General features: G+C 35.8%; 1 protein-coding gene across 1 annotated transcript; it reads left to right on the top strand.

Annotated features, from left to right (window-relative positions):
• Window positions 1-462: 462 nt before the first annotated feature.
• Window positions 463-13,967, top strand: UFM1 (ubiquitin fold modifier 1). Its single transcript, XM_027589937.1, has 6 exons — window positions 463-613; window positions 690-746; window positions 4,998-5,055; window positions 8,554-8,593; window positions 9,963-9,995; window positions 11,808-13,967. Coding segments are annotated over exons 1-6 (258 nt in total). The 5' UTR covers window positions 463-611; the 3' UTR covers window positions 11,876-13,967.
• The last annotated feature ends 571 nt before the right edge of the window (window positions 13,968-14,538 follow it).

Raw genomic sequence — 14,538 nt, 5'->3', positions numbered from 1 at the left:
CGTCAATATTGTGTTAAGTGTTAAGGGGAAAAAATTGGAAATACAAGATATAACAGCATTGCATTGCTGGAAAGACAGAAGAATACTAACACTAAAGCGGGGCGAAGATTCCAGTTTCTTGAACTCAACACCAGATTTTCCGCGAACCGTTGCCTTAGCAACTTCGTGGAACGCCGGCCCCCCCCCAGCCCCGCCCACCTCCCGCCCCTCGCCACGCCTCACTCTGTGCCCGCCTACTCTATGCTCTTACTTCCGCCCCAGGCTGACAGCTGGGACCTAGAGTCCTACCGTCTCTACCCATATTGGTATTGCCTGACTGAAAATACGGAAGAACGTAATCGTAATTAGAAAAATATTCTTCCGTACGATCCATGCTTTAGTCTCAGAGCTTGAAATCCAAAAGAAGTAGCTCTTTGTAACTTGGAGGCTCCGCCTAGCACGAGCAACAGGAGCCGGTTTTTCAGGCAGTGCCTTAGACAACAGCAACTTTGGAGGCCCCCAGTTTGCTGAGGGAGACGTGGACCTGAGTGGGGCGGTGCGTTCCCGGGCAGCGTAGAGGAAGTGGGAGACCAGCGGAATTGGCGGGGATCTCCACCGGGAGCGGCTCCACCATGTAAGTGTTTGCTGACCCGGATTCCAACCCCTGGTCCCGCTGCAGGACTTTAACTCTCTCCCGCTCTCCTTCTCAGGTCGAAGGTTTCCTTTAAGATCACGCTGACGTCGGACCCGCGGCTGCCTTACAAAGTGTGAGTAGCCGGGCGGCGGTGTGCCTTGCGGGCTTGGGGGGACCAGGCTGGCCTCCAGATCCTCTTCCACACCAGCAGGCTGCATGCCATCCCTTTCCCACTCCCTCGCTCTTCCTGGAGCCTCCCCGATCCCACCCGAGCCTGAGAGGCGACATCCCGCGCCCGCTGCACTGTCAGCTCACCCCGGCGCGAGGGAGCAAGGGCGTGTGACGGGAACGTTGCTGCTGACAGGTGACCTGTCCACGGGACTCCCTGGGTTGGGTGTTGGAGCGGGAGGACGTGTAGACGACTCTAATGATTTGTCGGGGTCCTTAAAGAAGTCCTTATCTGCTCCTGATTGGAAGGGCCTTTTGCCGCCTTGACCAGCTGTTACAGGAAGTAGGGGAAGACAGCCCAGTTCAGATTCTGAAGTTACTTGAACGTTTATCACTGTCCGGCTTCTGATTTCCGTGTGAGTGACTCAACAGTCGGGCGTCACAAAGTAATGAGCCTCAAGTCATACACTTCCTATGTTGGGATTTAATAAAGTGTGATTAGTAGGAATGGGAAATGCAGAAATAGGGCAGTTTATCCACGCGAGGCCTTTTTTTCTCCTTTAGCAGTTGAATGATGAATTGGCACGGCCTTAACTACATACTCATTCGGAATTTTCTGTGATTTTAGATCAACATTATTGAGGTTATTGCAGCTGGAAGTCGCATAAAATGCGGCAAAGGACAAGACTTCAATAGGATTTTAAGCATAGTTAAAATAATTAATACCGAGACCTACTTAACCAAACTGTTAGCAGTTGTCAGCCTCAGTGACTTAACTGTCTGTGACCCATGCAACTCCTACCCTTAAGCGTTTTTGATCATTTGATCTCCAGATGAATCTTTTTTTCACCTTCTTTCAAATATGCATGGTTACAGCCTAAAATCTTAAGGTCTTTTTCAGTAACTGCTCCAGCTAAGGTGTCATTTTCAAGTATGCTCTTGTGGATGACCACATTTTCTTCTTACATCTAATTTACTCTAATATTTCAGAGTAATGAATTAAAAGGAATTAATTCATTGATCAGACTGCTTTTTAAATCTGTCACTACCCTCTCCTCCTTGCTTTACCCTCCTAGAGTCCATGGTCCGGTCATTCTGTCTGGTGTCCACTCACCTCAACTCTGGTGTTCTCCTCTCCCCAGTATGTTTTGCTTGGTGAAACATCCAACTCTGAACTCAACCACTATGTACCTAGCTGAATGTCTTTGGGGAAAATTACACAATTAGGCTGATGGATTTTATGTAAAATTCACAACTATGCTCAATAGTACCGAATGCTCTGCTACAGTTCCCAGGTTTGCTTGTCTTTTTATTCTCTGAAAGAATTTTTAAAATCTGTTAATACTTTTTACAGTGCTTTTCCCTTTTTCCGAAGCCATCAGAGGAAAATTCATCTTTCCGTCATCACATCTATAAAGTTACTACTATGTCTATAAACCCATAGTTTCTGTCCACTGTCCTATTACAAAGGAAAACATGACTTTATTCCTGTGAAACACCAGCTGTACCACTTGGGCTCTGGGTCTCGTCTATTTTAGTCTTCTCAAGATTAAAGTAGATGGAGTCCAGAGATTCCTCTCTTCTCATCATCTTTGATTTCTCCCTTTATACTGGGTTATTCTCATCAATGTATAAATATTCTCTAGAAAAAAAGTGAGAAGGTGGAAGAAAGGACAGAGTAGGACAGCAGTAGTATCTGTAAGGGTGCCTGGAATTTTGAACCAGTTCAAGTAATATTGGTGACTGAATGAATATAATAGGCATACCTAGTGTTTGGTGTGTGTATGTATGATCTGTATATGGGTGTGTGTTTATATAAAATACGTATAACGTGTGTGTGTGTGTAAGGTTAGTTATGCTATATATCCTATTCAAAGTAATTGGTAACTAGTACTTGGGTACTATTAAATGCAATTTTTAAAATTTATGGGAGAACATGCTTTGACTTTTTAATGTTCCTTTTCACTTGCCAAGCCAGTAAATGTATGCTTTGATAGAAAAATGTCCTTTGAGTTTCTAACATTACTAATAGTTGAATTCTAAAAAGGATGTTTCAGTTCCTCATTTATTCTGGGGAATATCAAGAGTTTTTACTGTTTTTTTTGTTTTATTTTTTGATAGATTCACTCTTGGTATTGCCGTTAGGTTATAGAAATGTTCAATCAAATGTGCTCTTGTATATATGGGATGAATTAAATGTACCTTTGACTTTTTCAGTCTGATTCCTATCTTTCATTCTCACTTTCCACCTCTTCTCTCACCTTCCTTACTACCATGATTACTTAATCAAAGCTTCAGTCAATGTTCACATATTGACAAGCAAGCCCTTTAGTCCTCTCTGCTTTTATACATGTTCTTTTCTGTGTTTGGAATGCAGTCTTGGGACCACCACTTCTGGACGAACAACCCTTTAATAATCAGAATGTCACCTCAGTAAAGATTTCTGTAATTGTCGGGGGAGTTCACCTCTCCCTTCTTCAGTGTCCTATAGAAACTTCATTCTCAGTTCTTTATAATAGCTCTTGTCAAGTTTTGTCATATTTCTGTTTATATGTAATATTTATTAAAAAGAAAATTTACTAGTAATTTACTTTAAAAATTCATCTTAATATACAGAATAATTCCCATTTTTTTCAAGACACCAGTGTAGTGTTTAAGCGCCAAATTTGCAAAATGATGCAACTGGCAAACAAAACAAATCCAAATCTAGATAAAATTTGTGGAGTTACAGTAACTCCCAGTCCCTCTCTGATTTTTCTGCCGCTTAGAACATGCATTAAAATACGTTTTCATTTTACTTTTTTATTGGATTATCTTTGGACAGGCTCACCAATTTAAAATACAGATAGAAACATATTTTAATGAATATCAGTATGACATTTAGGTATGTATTACAGGGACATTTCCTGTCTGCAGTTCACAAGTGAATTGAAACCCTAAGGTTAAGAGTTCCTTTGAAGCAGTTTAGGAAAATGAATCTCAGTTTCGAAACTGTAAATGTACTACAGAAATACTTGCCAAGTACCATTCCCTACTTTGTATACTATCACATTCCCATTTTAGCAGGTATTTTTTAAACAAATGGCTGTCCTTTAGAATTTTGTTTTTATTGTCTCCAAAAAAAAACAAGGAAAGAAGAGGGAGAAAAATGATGTCCATTTTCACTCTTGAGTGGTATTTTGGAGAAGTAGAATGGTGGCAGCCAAGAATCTCCTACGGGAAGTCATTATAATGTGTTTTGGCAGCTAGTGATTTTTATATTCAGTGATCTGTAACTAAATGAAGAAATGGGACACGTACTTAAGATGTTACATAATGATAATTTATTAAAACATTAAAAAACAATACTCTGGTGACAAATAGAGAAGTTTCAAAGAGAAATGTTAGCTTGCCAGTCACTTCCCTGCTTTGAAAGATAATCTGTTTTACAGTCTTAAGTCATTTTTATTTATTTCACATTAGGAACTTTTTATATATTTTTTAACTTCTTTCTTTGTTTTTAAGTATTTTCTTAGGGTATAATGTCAATTCTATTTTTAGTTTTTAATTGGAGAATTCATTCAGATTGACCATTTATCAGTAATCTTTCATATACTTAACACTGCATAAGTTAGTAACAAAATCACACATGACTCTCCAAAATGTTATTTCAGATTGTATTAAGCCCTTTTTCTAATGACAATATAAAGGTAGAAAATCACTTCACATTTTATCATAGTGAACATACTCATTTACATCAGTTTAATCTACTATTTCAGACTTGATTATTAAAAGTGCACTGGAAAGTTCATGAGAAGTTTAAGCTAGACTCTTAAAATGAAAGTGATGATCTTCCTGCATCAGGCGCGGAGGTGTTTGGACTGGAGGTGGTAAAATGGACTGACGACTAAGGAGAAATGTGACTTTTTGAAATCCATTTGTGGAAACAAGCAGCAGCCTATACGCTAGATCTTTTTGTATCAAAGTATTGCAAATATATAAGGTTTCACCTACATGGGTTAATTTTCAGGTGGAGCTGTGGGCATCATCTCAATTATGAAACTAATTGTTTGGTTTTTTTTCCATTTTAAAGTTAATGAGCATAGTGTGCAGTCAAAATAGACAACCTTCAGCCTCAAAAGACAGTTTTGTCCAGGTCTGCCACATTAGCCAAAATAAGGAACGAGCGGCTTTAAGAATAATCAGCTTTTTAAAAAATTCTTAATTCTTCTTGCAGACTTAGTGTTCCTGAAAGTACACCTTTCACAGCAGTCTTAAAGTTTGCAGCAGAAGAAGTAAGTATAGAAATTGGAACAATGTGTATGGAATGCAGTTTATTGGTATCTTTTTCAAAAGTCTTTTTAAATTTGCGGGGCACCTGAATGGCATAGTTGGTTAAGCGTCTGACTCTTGGCTTTAGCTCAGGTTTGATCTTAGGGTCATGAGATCGAGCCCTGATCTGCTTCTCCCTCCCTTTCCTCCTTTCTCTCTCTCTCTCTCAAATAAATAAATCTTTAAAAAAAGAGAAAAAGTCTTAAATTTTGCATGTACTCTGACCCACCACTTCCATGCGGATTCATTACTAAGTTTATGCTATCAAAAAGTTAAGCCCTACTTACAGAAGTAAGTGAATGGAAGTTAAGACTTAATAGAAGTAGGGAAAGTGAGTTAAACAAATCTCTATTTAATGCATCCGTTGAAAATTATAAGGAAAAAATTATGAGGATATGGGAATTTTTTTAAACAGCAACATTATTTTACAGTGTAGTCCATAAACCTGTTTTTACTCATTTTGATTCTCGAATTAGAATTTTTTAATGTCTTTATCATATTTTTCAAGTTTTATGTATGAGCATGTCAACTGGTTGCTTTTAAAAGTGTGTAGTCTTTTAAAACATTTTTGGGTTTTTGGTTCTTAAGAAATAAGATTTTTTTCATCCGGAGTTATCAGATGCATCCATAAGCTCTTTGGACATAACACTACAAGAGTAGCTTGGTCTGGTGGAAATGGCATAAAAATGTGACTTGGGAGACGTTTAATTGTGTCATTAATTATTTGTGTGATATGGGCAAACCTCCCAATCAATCTCTCTTTTCTTCAAATTTCATATCCTGTAAAATGGGAGTAATTAATATCTATCCTTCCTGTCTGATTAAATGATTTTGAGTAAAAATATAATTGCATTTACTGATATTTTGTGAAGTTAAAAGTGCTGTACAAATCTAGAGTAACTCAAATCCAAATGTTTTGATTCAGAATCTTCAAAAAAGTTTATAGTCACAGAAAAATAATTTTAGTAACTAAATAAACTGGCTTAACCCATAATCCTACCCTGAATTTAAGTTATTAGTGGAAAATCAGCCAAACCATCAGTAGTTACAGATACTGTCTGGGACCACTGACATCATTTATCACTCCTTCAGAATTGAACTGAAAAGTGGTAGTACTTGTTTTATAGTCAATTTTTAATCTTTTTCACCCATATAGAATAACTAAAAAGAGGTAGGAAACAAATCTGAGTACAGCATCAGCATTACTTTCTGCTGCACAGATCACCTGCAAGAACTATTCCTGGTTCTGGGGCATAGCAGATCCCACAAATTTAAGAAGTATGTCAATTTGAGCTATAATTAATATTTTATTATTATATTTTGTAGTTATATGTGTTCTTTGTAAGGCAAAGGCATTGTTGTGATCTTGGTCTTCTGGTGAAAGTATAAAAAAATCATAACAGACGTGCAATAGAAAATACACTTACAAATTTCACATGGCTGCATATATTTATTGAGGTTTTAATGTAACTTATAACCATTGATGAATCGTGGGTGTTACACCTTTAGAAAGGTTATGACTTTCAGGCAGCAATGAGAAGGACTTTCACAAGATGAGACATTATAGGATCTTACAGTGAAGACGAGTTGACTTGACAAACTGAGTCTGTGGATTTAAATCCCTAGTAAAATCTCTCAATAAAAAAATAGGAAAATTCCCCAATAGGAGTAAGAATTAATTTAAGTAGTGAGTTGTGAAAACCTGAGAATAGCCTTTTAACATCCTAAATTACAAGATTTAGGGGTCTGAGAAAGAAAAGAAATGAAAATTTAGGAGCATGAAATACTTTGCATCCAGAAGGAAACTTGTCAGTAGAATAGGATGAACATAATAGTTGCTGAATTTTACATCACTAGTGATGCTTCCCAGATTTCTGCTAAACAGTTGCTACTACATTCTGGAAAAGGGAGTAATTATGTCAGCAGTTGCTTATGGTTTTTAATGTTCGTAAATATGCTGCCACTATATGGAGGTGACTAAAAATGCATAGTTTATCCTAAAATGGACATAATGTAAGAATAAGACAATAGGGTAACTAGAAACTTTGTAATCTCAAATTTTAGAAATCTGAGATGTTTTATTAAGTTTTATTAAGTATTACAATCTCTATAAATAACTTGAAGTATTTTAATATTTATTAAAGCACATTTTGAAGTTATTTTAAGTTAGGTTTATTTTAATTTTTTAAATCTTTAAAAAGACATTTACAAATAAAAATGGACCATATAGACTGTGAAGTTATGTGTTTATCAGGTGCATAATCCAGTAACAGGTATTGTTCTCATGCATAAATTTTTATTTTAAAACTTGAGTCTTTAATTTATAACTTAAAGTAAACTTTTAGTTGTTTTTCTTAACTATGTATATGGACCATTATACATTTCCCAGAGCAGCATTTCCCAGAATATTTTCCAAGGCCACTAGAACCACCAAAACAACAACAACAAAAATAATGAAAAACTAGAATTAGTGGCCAAAGAGTATGGGAAATACTTTATTCACCATTTCCTTCTTAACATTAAATCAACTATATTAGCTGCATATTAGTTGATCTTGAAAAGAATACTACTTTAGTGTTTTCTAGATTTATTTGATCACAAAACTCAACTGTAATATCTATAAAACTAGTCTATAAGCATAGAAGTACTTAATAAATATTTGTTAGATAAATGAATGAACTTATGTGTACATGAACACATTTTGACAACTGCTGGTCTCAAAAGAATTAGGACTTCTCCCTTTAGCTACCAATAAGTTCAATACCACATTTTATTGATTCAGAAAACGAATCTTTTTACACCTCTGGAAGTAGATCAATGGAGTTTTACTCTCACTATTAGCCAGGTGGCAGTCACATAATTGTCTAGTTGACATCATCTGCACCCACTTGAACTTAGTTGTTATTTCCTGGTGGCATAATTAGACTGTTGCAGTCCTGTGAAATCTAAGTCAGCAATACATTCAGAGGGGAATTTGAGCTTTGGTTGGTCTTCCCTTAAATACAAGATAGCATTTGTTTGACCTTACTGCTTCTACAGAGAAATTTTAGGAATGTTCTAAGCAAGTGTTTTGCTTTTATTTTTGATTATGCAAGAGAGTTACATATGATAAAAATAACATGTCTAAGTCTGAAAGAGTAAACATCGATCGTAGATTTATTGACAGTGTTTTTCTGTAATGCATAAAATAAGATGCATTTTCCAATCCCTGGTGTCCTACATGCAGTGAAATGCAGTATTTAGAAAAAAATATTGTTCATTAAATATAAGCCAATTAATAGTTTTTCTTTGATGACATTATCCTAAAAGATAAATCACATTTTAGGATTATAGAATTGATTATATGTACCCCATCCTTGCTAACCATCTTTTATAGTTTATGTATATAAATATTTATATATATTTTTATATAAACTTTTACAAAAATAAAAAATAATTTTTTTCCTTTTTCTCCTTTTTAGTTTAAAGTTCCTGCAGCAACAAGTGCAATTATTACCAATGGTAAGAAATCATTTTTTTTTTAAAGATTTTATTTATTTATTTGAGAGAGCGAGAATGAGAGAGAGCACATGAGAGGGGGAAGGGTCAGAGGGAGAAGCAGACTCCCTGCTGAGCAGGGAGCCCGATGTGGGACTTGATCCCGGGACTCCAGGATCATGACCTGAGCGGAAGGCAGTCACTTAACCGACTGAGCCACCCAGGCACCCGGTAAGAAATCATTTTAAAACTATTACCTCAGAGCTATAGAAATTGTTTTAAAAAGTCAAATTAATTAAAATCGACTTAAAAAGGCCAAAGTTTATATTAACATAAATGATATACATAGGTATTGTCCATAATGAGCTCTTTTCAGTTTCTTTATGCTTCTGATATATTATAGCACTTTACAATATCTTGTGTCCTTACCACTTCATGCCAGATTATTACTAAAAATAACTTTTCCCTTTATTTAACAAGGTGTGTTGTTGTTTTTTAATAAGTTGTAGATGCTTTAGAATATAGGAAGTTACATGGGAATGTACCTTTGCTATAGCTTTTTATTGCTTTCCTGTGGTAAACTATTTCTTACAAGCTTGAAATAATGAGGATTTTATCCAATTAGATCTATAGTTTAAATTCTGAATATCTTAGAATACTGTAATTATTGTGATGGAACTAACCCTGTGAGAAGATACTGAAATAAGATGAAGAGTAAAGATTGCGGGAAGGCCTTCACAATCTTGCAAAAATACAAGGTAGTATTTGTTGGTGCTGGCCAGTGGTTCATGTGCAGTTAGGATAGTCTAAGAGAACATGGGTTTAATGCATGGTAGCATGCTTTAGTTTAGATACGACAGAATTTCTCATTCTGAAACATATATTCATATGCTGTCATATTGCAGTGTTTTGCTACCTGACCTACTTTCCAGAAAGGTTTAGGTTTACAAATTAGCTGTTAGGAAAGTGCTTTGTAAAGTTTCATCAAGTGTCACTGCAGCTTGAATTAAATGACTTTGGGGGCTCTCTTGGGGAGATTTTATGCCTTGGGAGCAATATGTAAATGATGAAGGACATAAAAGTGCTTTTGACTTTATTTTTCACTGGGTGTGGTGTGGTAAAATACATTGTCTTCCGTGGAACTTATCAGGATCATGGCCTTGACAGGTGTTCTTGTCTAATCCAGCATATGTGTAAATGCATAATAATAATGGATATTTATTTCAACATATTTCAACAGGTAACTTACCTGAAAGATTTGTCATTCATGTTTTTGGATTTAAATTGTTTGGCTTGTGCCTGTATACACAGTAATGACAAATCTTTTGTTACATTAAACCATTTTAGCTTTAGAAATAAAACCACTTAGATAATTTTATGACTTCTTTTCTAGATGGAATAGGAATAAATCCTGCCCAGACTGCTGGTGAGTATTTGTCTGAAACTCACGGACATGTGGGTGGGGCTGTGCGTGTCAATTGATACTGAACATGTGATTTATTCTAATTAGACTAGATAGGGTTTTTACCAGGATAATAGCTATTTTTTAAGGGTTATGTAGGAGTCTTTACCTGTGTCTTGGAGCAATAATTTGTTTTGTTACAGGTATCAGTTATATATGCTTTTGGCTACAAGAAAGAGAAAACCTCACTAATAAGCATTAAAAGGTGTTTAATACATAGAACCGAAAGTGACGGTAAGATCGTACTCTTTCGGGAATAATGATTTGGACCTACCTTTATATGATAGTGGTGAGGTAGTCCATGGGAAGTGCTTACAGGTCTGCATTATCCATAGTAAGCATTCAGGAAGTGCTAGCTGTTACTGTTATTTTAAGAAAGTACAGTCTTTTAGGGGACTTAGTCCACACTCAGAGCTTCAAACTTGGTATTATACAGTGCTATATATTGATGTCCTAACAAGCAGGCAAAGTAAAAGTGATCTTAAACTTTTTAGTAGGTAGTTTTATATTTTTTAGATGTAGCTTTTTTTGGTTTATAATCTAATTACAGTGTTTTAAAATTAAGCATGTTTTAATATAATGTGATCTCTATTTGAGCAGTAGTTATGTTTAAATCATTCTAGAGTACTTCTGCATTATAAAAAAATTATATTGTCCTCATAAGGCCTTGGAATTGAAATTTAACCGTATAGAAAATGAAGAGGGATTTAAAATTGTAATTTTTTTTTTAAGATTTTATTTATTTGAGAGAGAGAATGAGAGAGAGCGTATGAGAGGGGGGAGGGTCAGAGGGAGAAGCAAACTCCCTGCTGAGCAGGGAGCCTGATGCAGAACTCAGTCCCGGGACTCCAGGATCATGACCTGAGCTACAGTCACTTAACCAACTGAGCCACCCAGGCACCCTAAAATTGTAATTTTTTTTTTTTTACTTAAATCAGTAGTTTTAAGTATATAATGTTATTAAATTAAAAAGATTATTGAAAACCATGAGGCATTTTATTGTGGAGATGTCTTTAAACTTTGGTTTAAAGGTTTTATTTCTTCTTGCTGTAGAAATGTTCAGTAGTTCATACTAATTTGAGTTAGCGCTTATTGTAACATGCTGCCTGTTGTATTACCCTTAAAAGTTGAAATGTGCATATCATGGGGCGTGAAGAAAATTTCAGCAAGCAGTTGAGCAAAAATAGGTCAGATCAGGTTTCTAAACCTCTGTCATTTGTGGTAATTTAGACTTACTATTCTTGGGGCGCCTGGGTGGCTCATTCGTTAAGCGTCTGCCTTTGGCTCAGGTCATGATCCCAGAGTCCTGGGATCAAGCCCCATGTTGGGCTCTCTGCTCAGTGGAGAGTCTTCTTCTCCCTCTGTCACTCCCCCTGCTTGTGTTCCCTCTCTCGCTGTTTCTCTCTTTCTCTGTCAAAATAAATAAAATGTTAAAAAAAAAAATTTACTATTCTTTCTGTCCTCAGATATTTTATTGTGTAATAAATTAGCAAGTATTGATGGTTAAATTACATTGGTGTTTGCTGAGTGTATGCATTAGTACTTTTGTGGCTAGTGTTCTTATTTAAAATTTTCAGACATTTGGTTGGGTTGTGAAGATGTGAGAGGAATGGGAACAAGCCTTAAAAAGCTTGGAGTTAGATTCTGAAAATATTTGAGCTTCTGTACCTACTTACTTTACACTTCTTTGTATCTTGTATTATGATCGTTGTTGGAATGTTAAGGTAACTTGTCATTTTTTAAATACCTAACTTTATGTTTTGTTTGTTTGTGTAGGAAACGTTTTCCTAAAGCATGGCTCAGAACTGCGAATTATTCCCAGAGATCGTGTTGGAAGCTGTTAATATCTGCTACCTGGAACATAAGATGACCTTTCCAAATAAATATTGGTATTGTTGTAAAACTGAAATCAGGCATTTAAAACACTATGAAAACACCAGTAGTTGATGAAATAATGAAGGGTAACTCTGTCCCTTCTTGTTATTCACACTCTTCCTGTGAAGAGGGACTGCTTATGCATAGAGGTTATCATCTCCACAGAAGATCATAGTCTGTCATTGCTACCTCACAACACACACAGGTAGTTCATTCGGGCTAAGTGGATTATCCAGCTGTGTTTTGTAAGTGGTGGATGCTTCTGATAACTCTTTCTGAGAACATTTGGAAAATTGAAGTTTACTGAATCTTCCTGTTTGTCTGAGTTAAACATTTAAAAGGACTATGGGTCATACATGGCAGTTTGCTTGATAGCATCTGACTTACACACTTAAAAATAGTTGAATTCTCAATTGTATATTGTTCATGATAAAGAATATAGACATAATCAATGAATACGTAACTATCTTTAACTTTTTATCATTTAGGTTTTCTTAAGTTTCAAACTATATCAGAGACTCCAAAATTGAATTTTTTGATCTAGCCCTTTTGTGTAAAATTGATACCTCACACCAAAGAGTTTTAACTATGATCTTGCAGAATCCACTACTTGGTAAGAATTGAGAATAAAGTTAGAAGCGTTCTTTGCTAAGTTGTGTATCCTTTGTCAGTCTCCAAATACAACCTTTAAAACAGGAATCCTCAAGAAACTCTTGTCTTATTGTGAGGGTCATATTTCTAAATAGCATTCAGGAAGAGAGTATTGGAAAGATCTGGAATTCTTAACAGAGCTCTAGGAAATGCTAATTGGAAATGCTGATTATTATACTTACTAAAGACCCAACATTTAAGGAGGTTAACTTAAGTTTAGTCACTCAAGTGAATAAGAAGTCAGGAAAGGGATCCTGGGGAAACCCCAATGACCAGTTTTCTAGTGAGGAGGAGAGAAACAAAAGACACAGTGAAGGGGAACAGAAAGCTATAGCAAAGCATCACAGAAAAAGCCAACTGGATTGGCAAAAGTGCAGAGTGTGTGTTGTGGAGAACGAAGGGGAAAAAATATCTGACATTGTCAGAAGGAGCAGAAGGCAATTAGAGAAAGCAAAGTGGAGGCTTTGTCAACACACAGACTTCAGAATTCTCCTTATGATAATCTAAAGAATGATATGCATAAGGGAAGACTTTATTTGCCCTTAGAGAGGAAATCAGTATCTATGCAAATTTTGAAAGATGAAAGGAAGGTTCATAGTGATGCGGAACCAGTGCTTGGCCTGCTGCTATATACTGGATGGTGAGCTCCCTGGAGGCAGGCTTTGTGTCTGTCTTGCTCTTTTTAGACCTGGAAATGGAGTGGGCTTTCAGTAAGTACTTGCTGAATTATTCATGAATAAATTATCTCTAAGACCAATTTTTATCTAAGCATGTTTCAGTTATCTTCCCTGTCATAGGCGTTAGGTTCATTGGGAAAAAAATGTATAAGGAGATGCAACCGGGTCAGCATCTCAAGGGTGACATTGGTAGTTTAAGAAATTAACCAGATGTTGTCATATATTTGACAAATGAACAGTGAGATTCTGAATTGTAAAGGTTGAAAAGTATGCTTCTAATATTTGGGGAGTTTTTATTTTTCTAAACAAAACTGTTGCTCAAAGACCCCAGGTTCTTAATATCATTAAGCCTCAGTTAACCAGAAATTTATGAATACCCATTCTCTGAATTTTTTAATTTAGCTTTCCCTCCATCCTGTTTGTACAACGAAATCTGCCTGCTGTGTTACATAAGTTATGATGTCCTGTGCCATAAAGTAATTTGTTTAATATTTTTGTTCCTTGGTTTTGAAAGTTTTGTTATAGTAAGTCCTTAAATTAAAAACATTTCCTAAAGAAGTGGATATTTGTTATTAAATAAATGTGATCTCTAAGTTCTTTGTGCAGAATGTTTTGAAGTATTGTATTTTGTTTAAATACATTATTGGTACATAATTAATATTTTAGGGAAATACATTTTGTCATACTGTAAACTGTTTTGTGTACTCCTCATTATTAAAGCTCCTAATCAGCACACCTGTTGAGCCAGTGTATAACAAATGTTGCCAAAAAAAGGTGGGGGTGGGGCAAAGATGATTAATCACCATAGGTCATAGAAATGAATATATACTTCCAAATGCCAGTCCTTTTTCAGGAACAAAAAAGAGAGCGATTTTAGTAATTGTGTAGGCTGATAGGTTCCAAACCTAAGTGATTATCAGAGCCACCCAGAGAACTAAAAATACGGATATCTAGAAATCACCCCTAAAGTTTTGAATCCTTAAATTTGGTATGTTGTAGAAGAATCTCTGTTTACAAAAAGCGGTCCTGGTGATACTTGTTGTGCAGCTGGGTTTGAAAATGATAAGGCCAACCTTTTCACTTTGTAGATGACCAAAATTAAGTCCAAGGAGTAGAAGTGACTAGGATATGTTCTAGAATCTTGGAAAGTGTACATCCACTTCTTGGTTCTCTAGTAGCTAAGTGCAGAGACGCTAGCTAACAGTCTCTCTCACTGGTAGTAAAACCTCATTTTAAAGTGTTTATACAATAGTTTTTGTGGATATTTTATTTCTTAAAATTATTCGAAAGGAAAGTTAATGGGA

The sequence above is a fragment of the Zalophus californianus genome, chromosome 3 (genome assembly GCF_009762305.2).
Source record: "Zalophus californianus isolate mZalCal1 chromosome 3, mZalCal1.pri.v2, whole genome shotgun sequence".
Taxonomy (NCBI): Eukaryota; Metazoa; Chordata; class Mammalia; order Carnivora; family Otariidae; genus Zalophus; species Zalophus californianus.
This window is presented reverse-complemented; position numbering and strand designations above follow the sequence as displayed.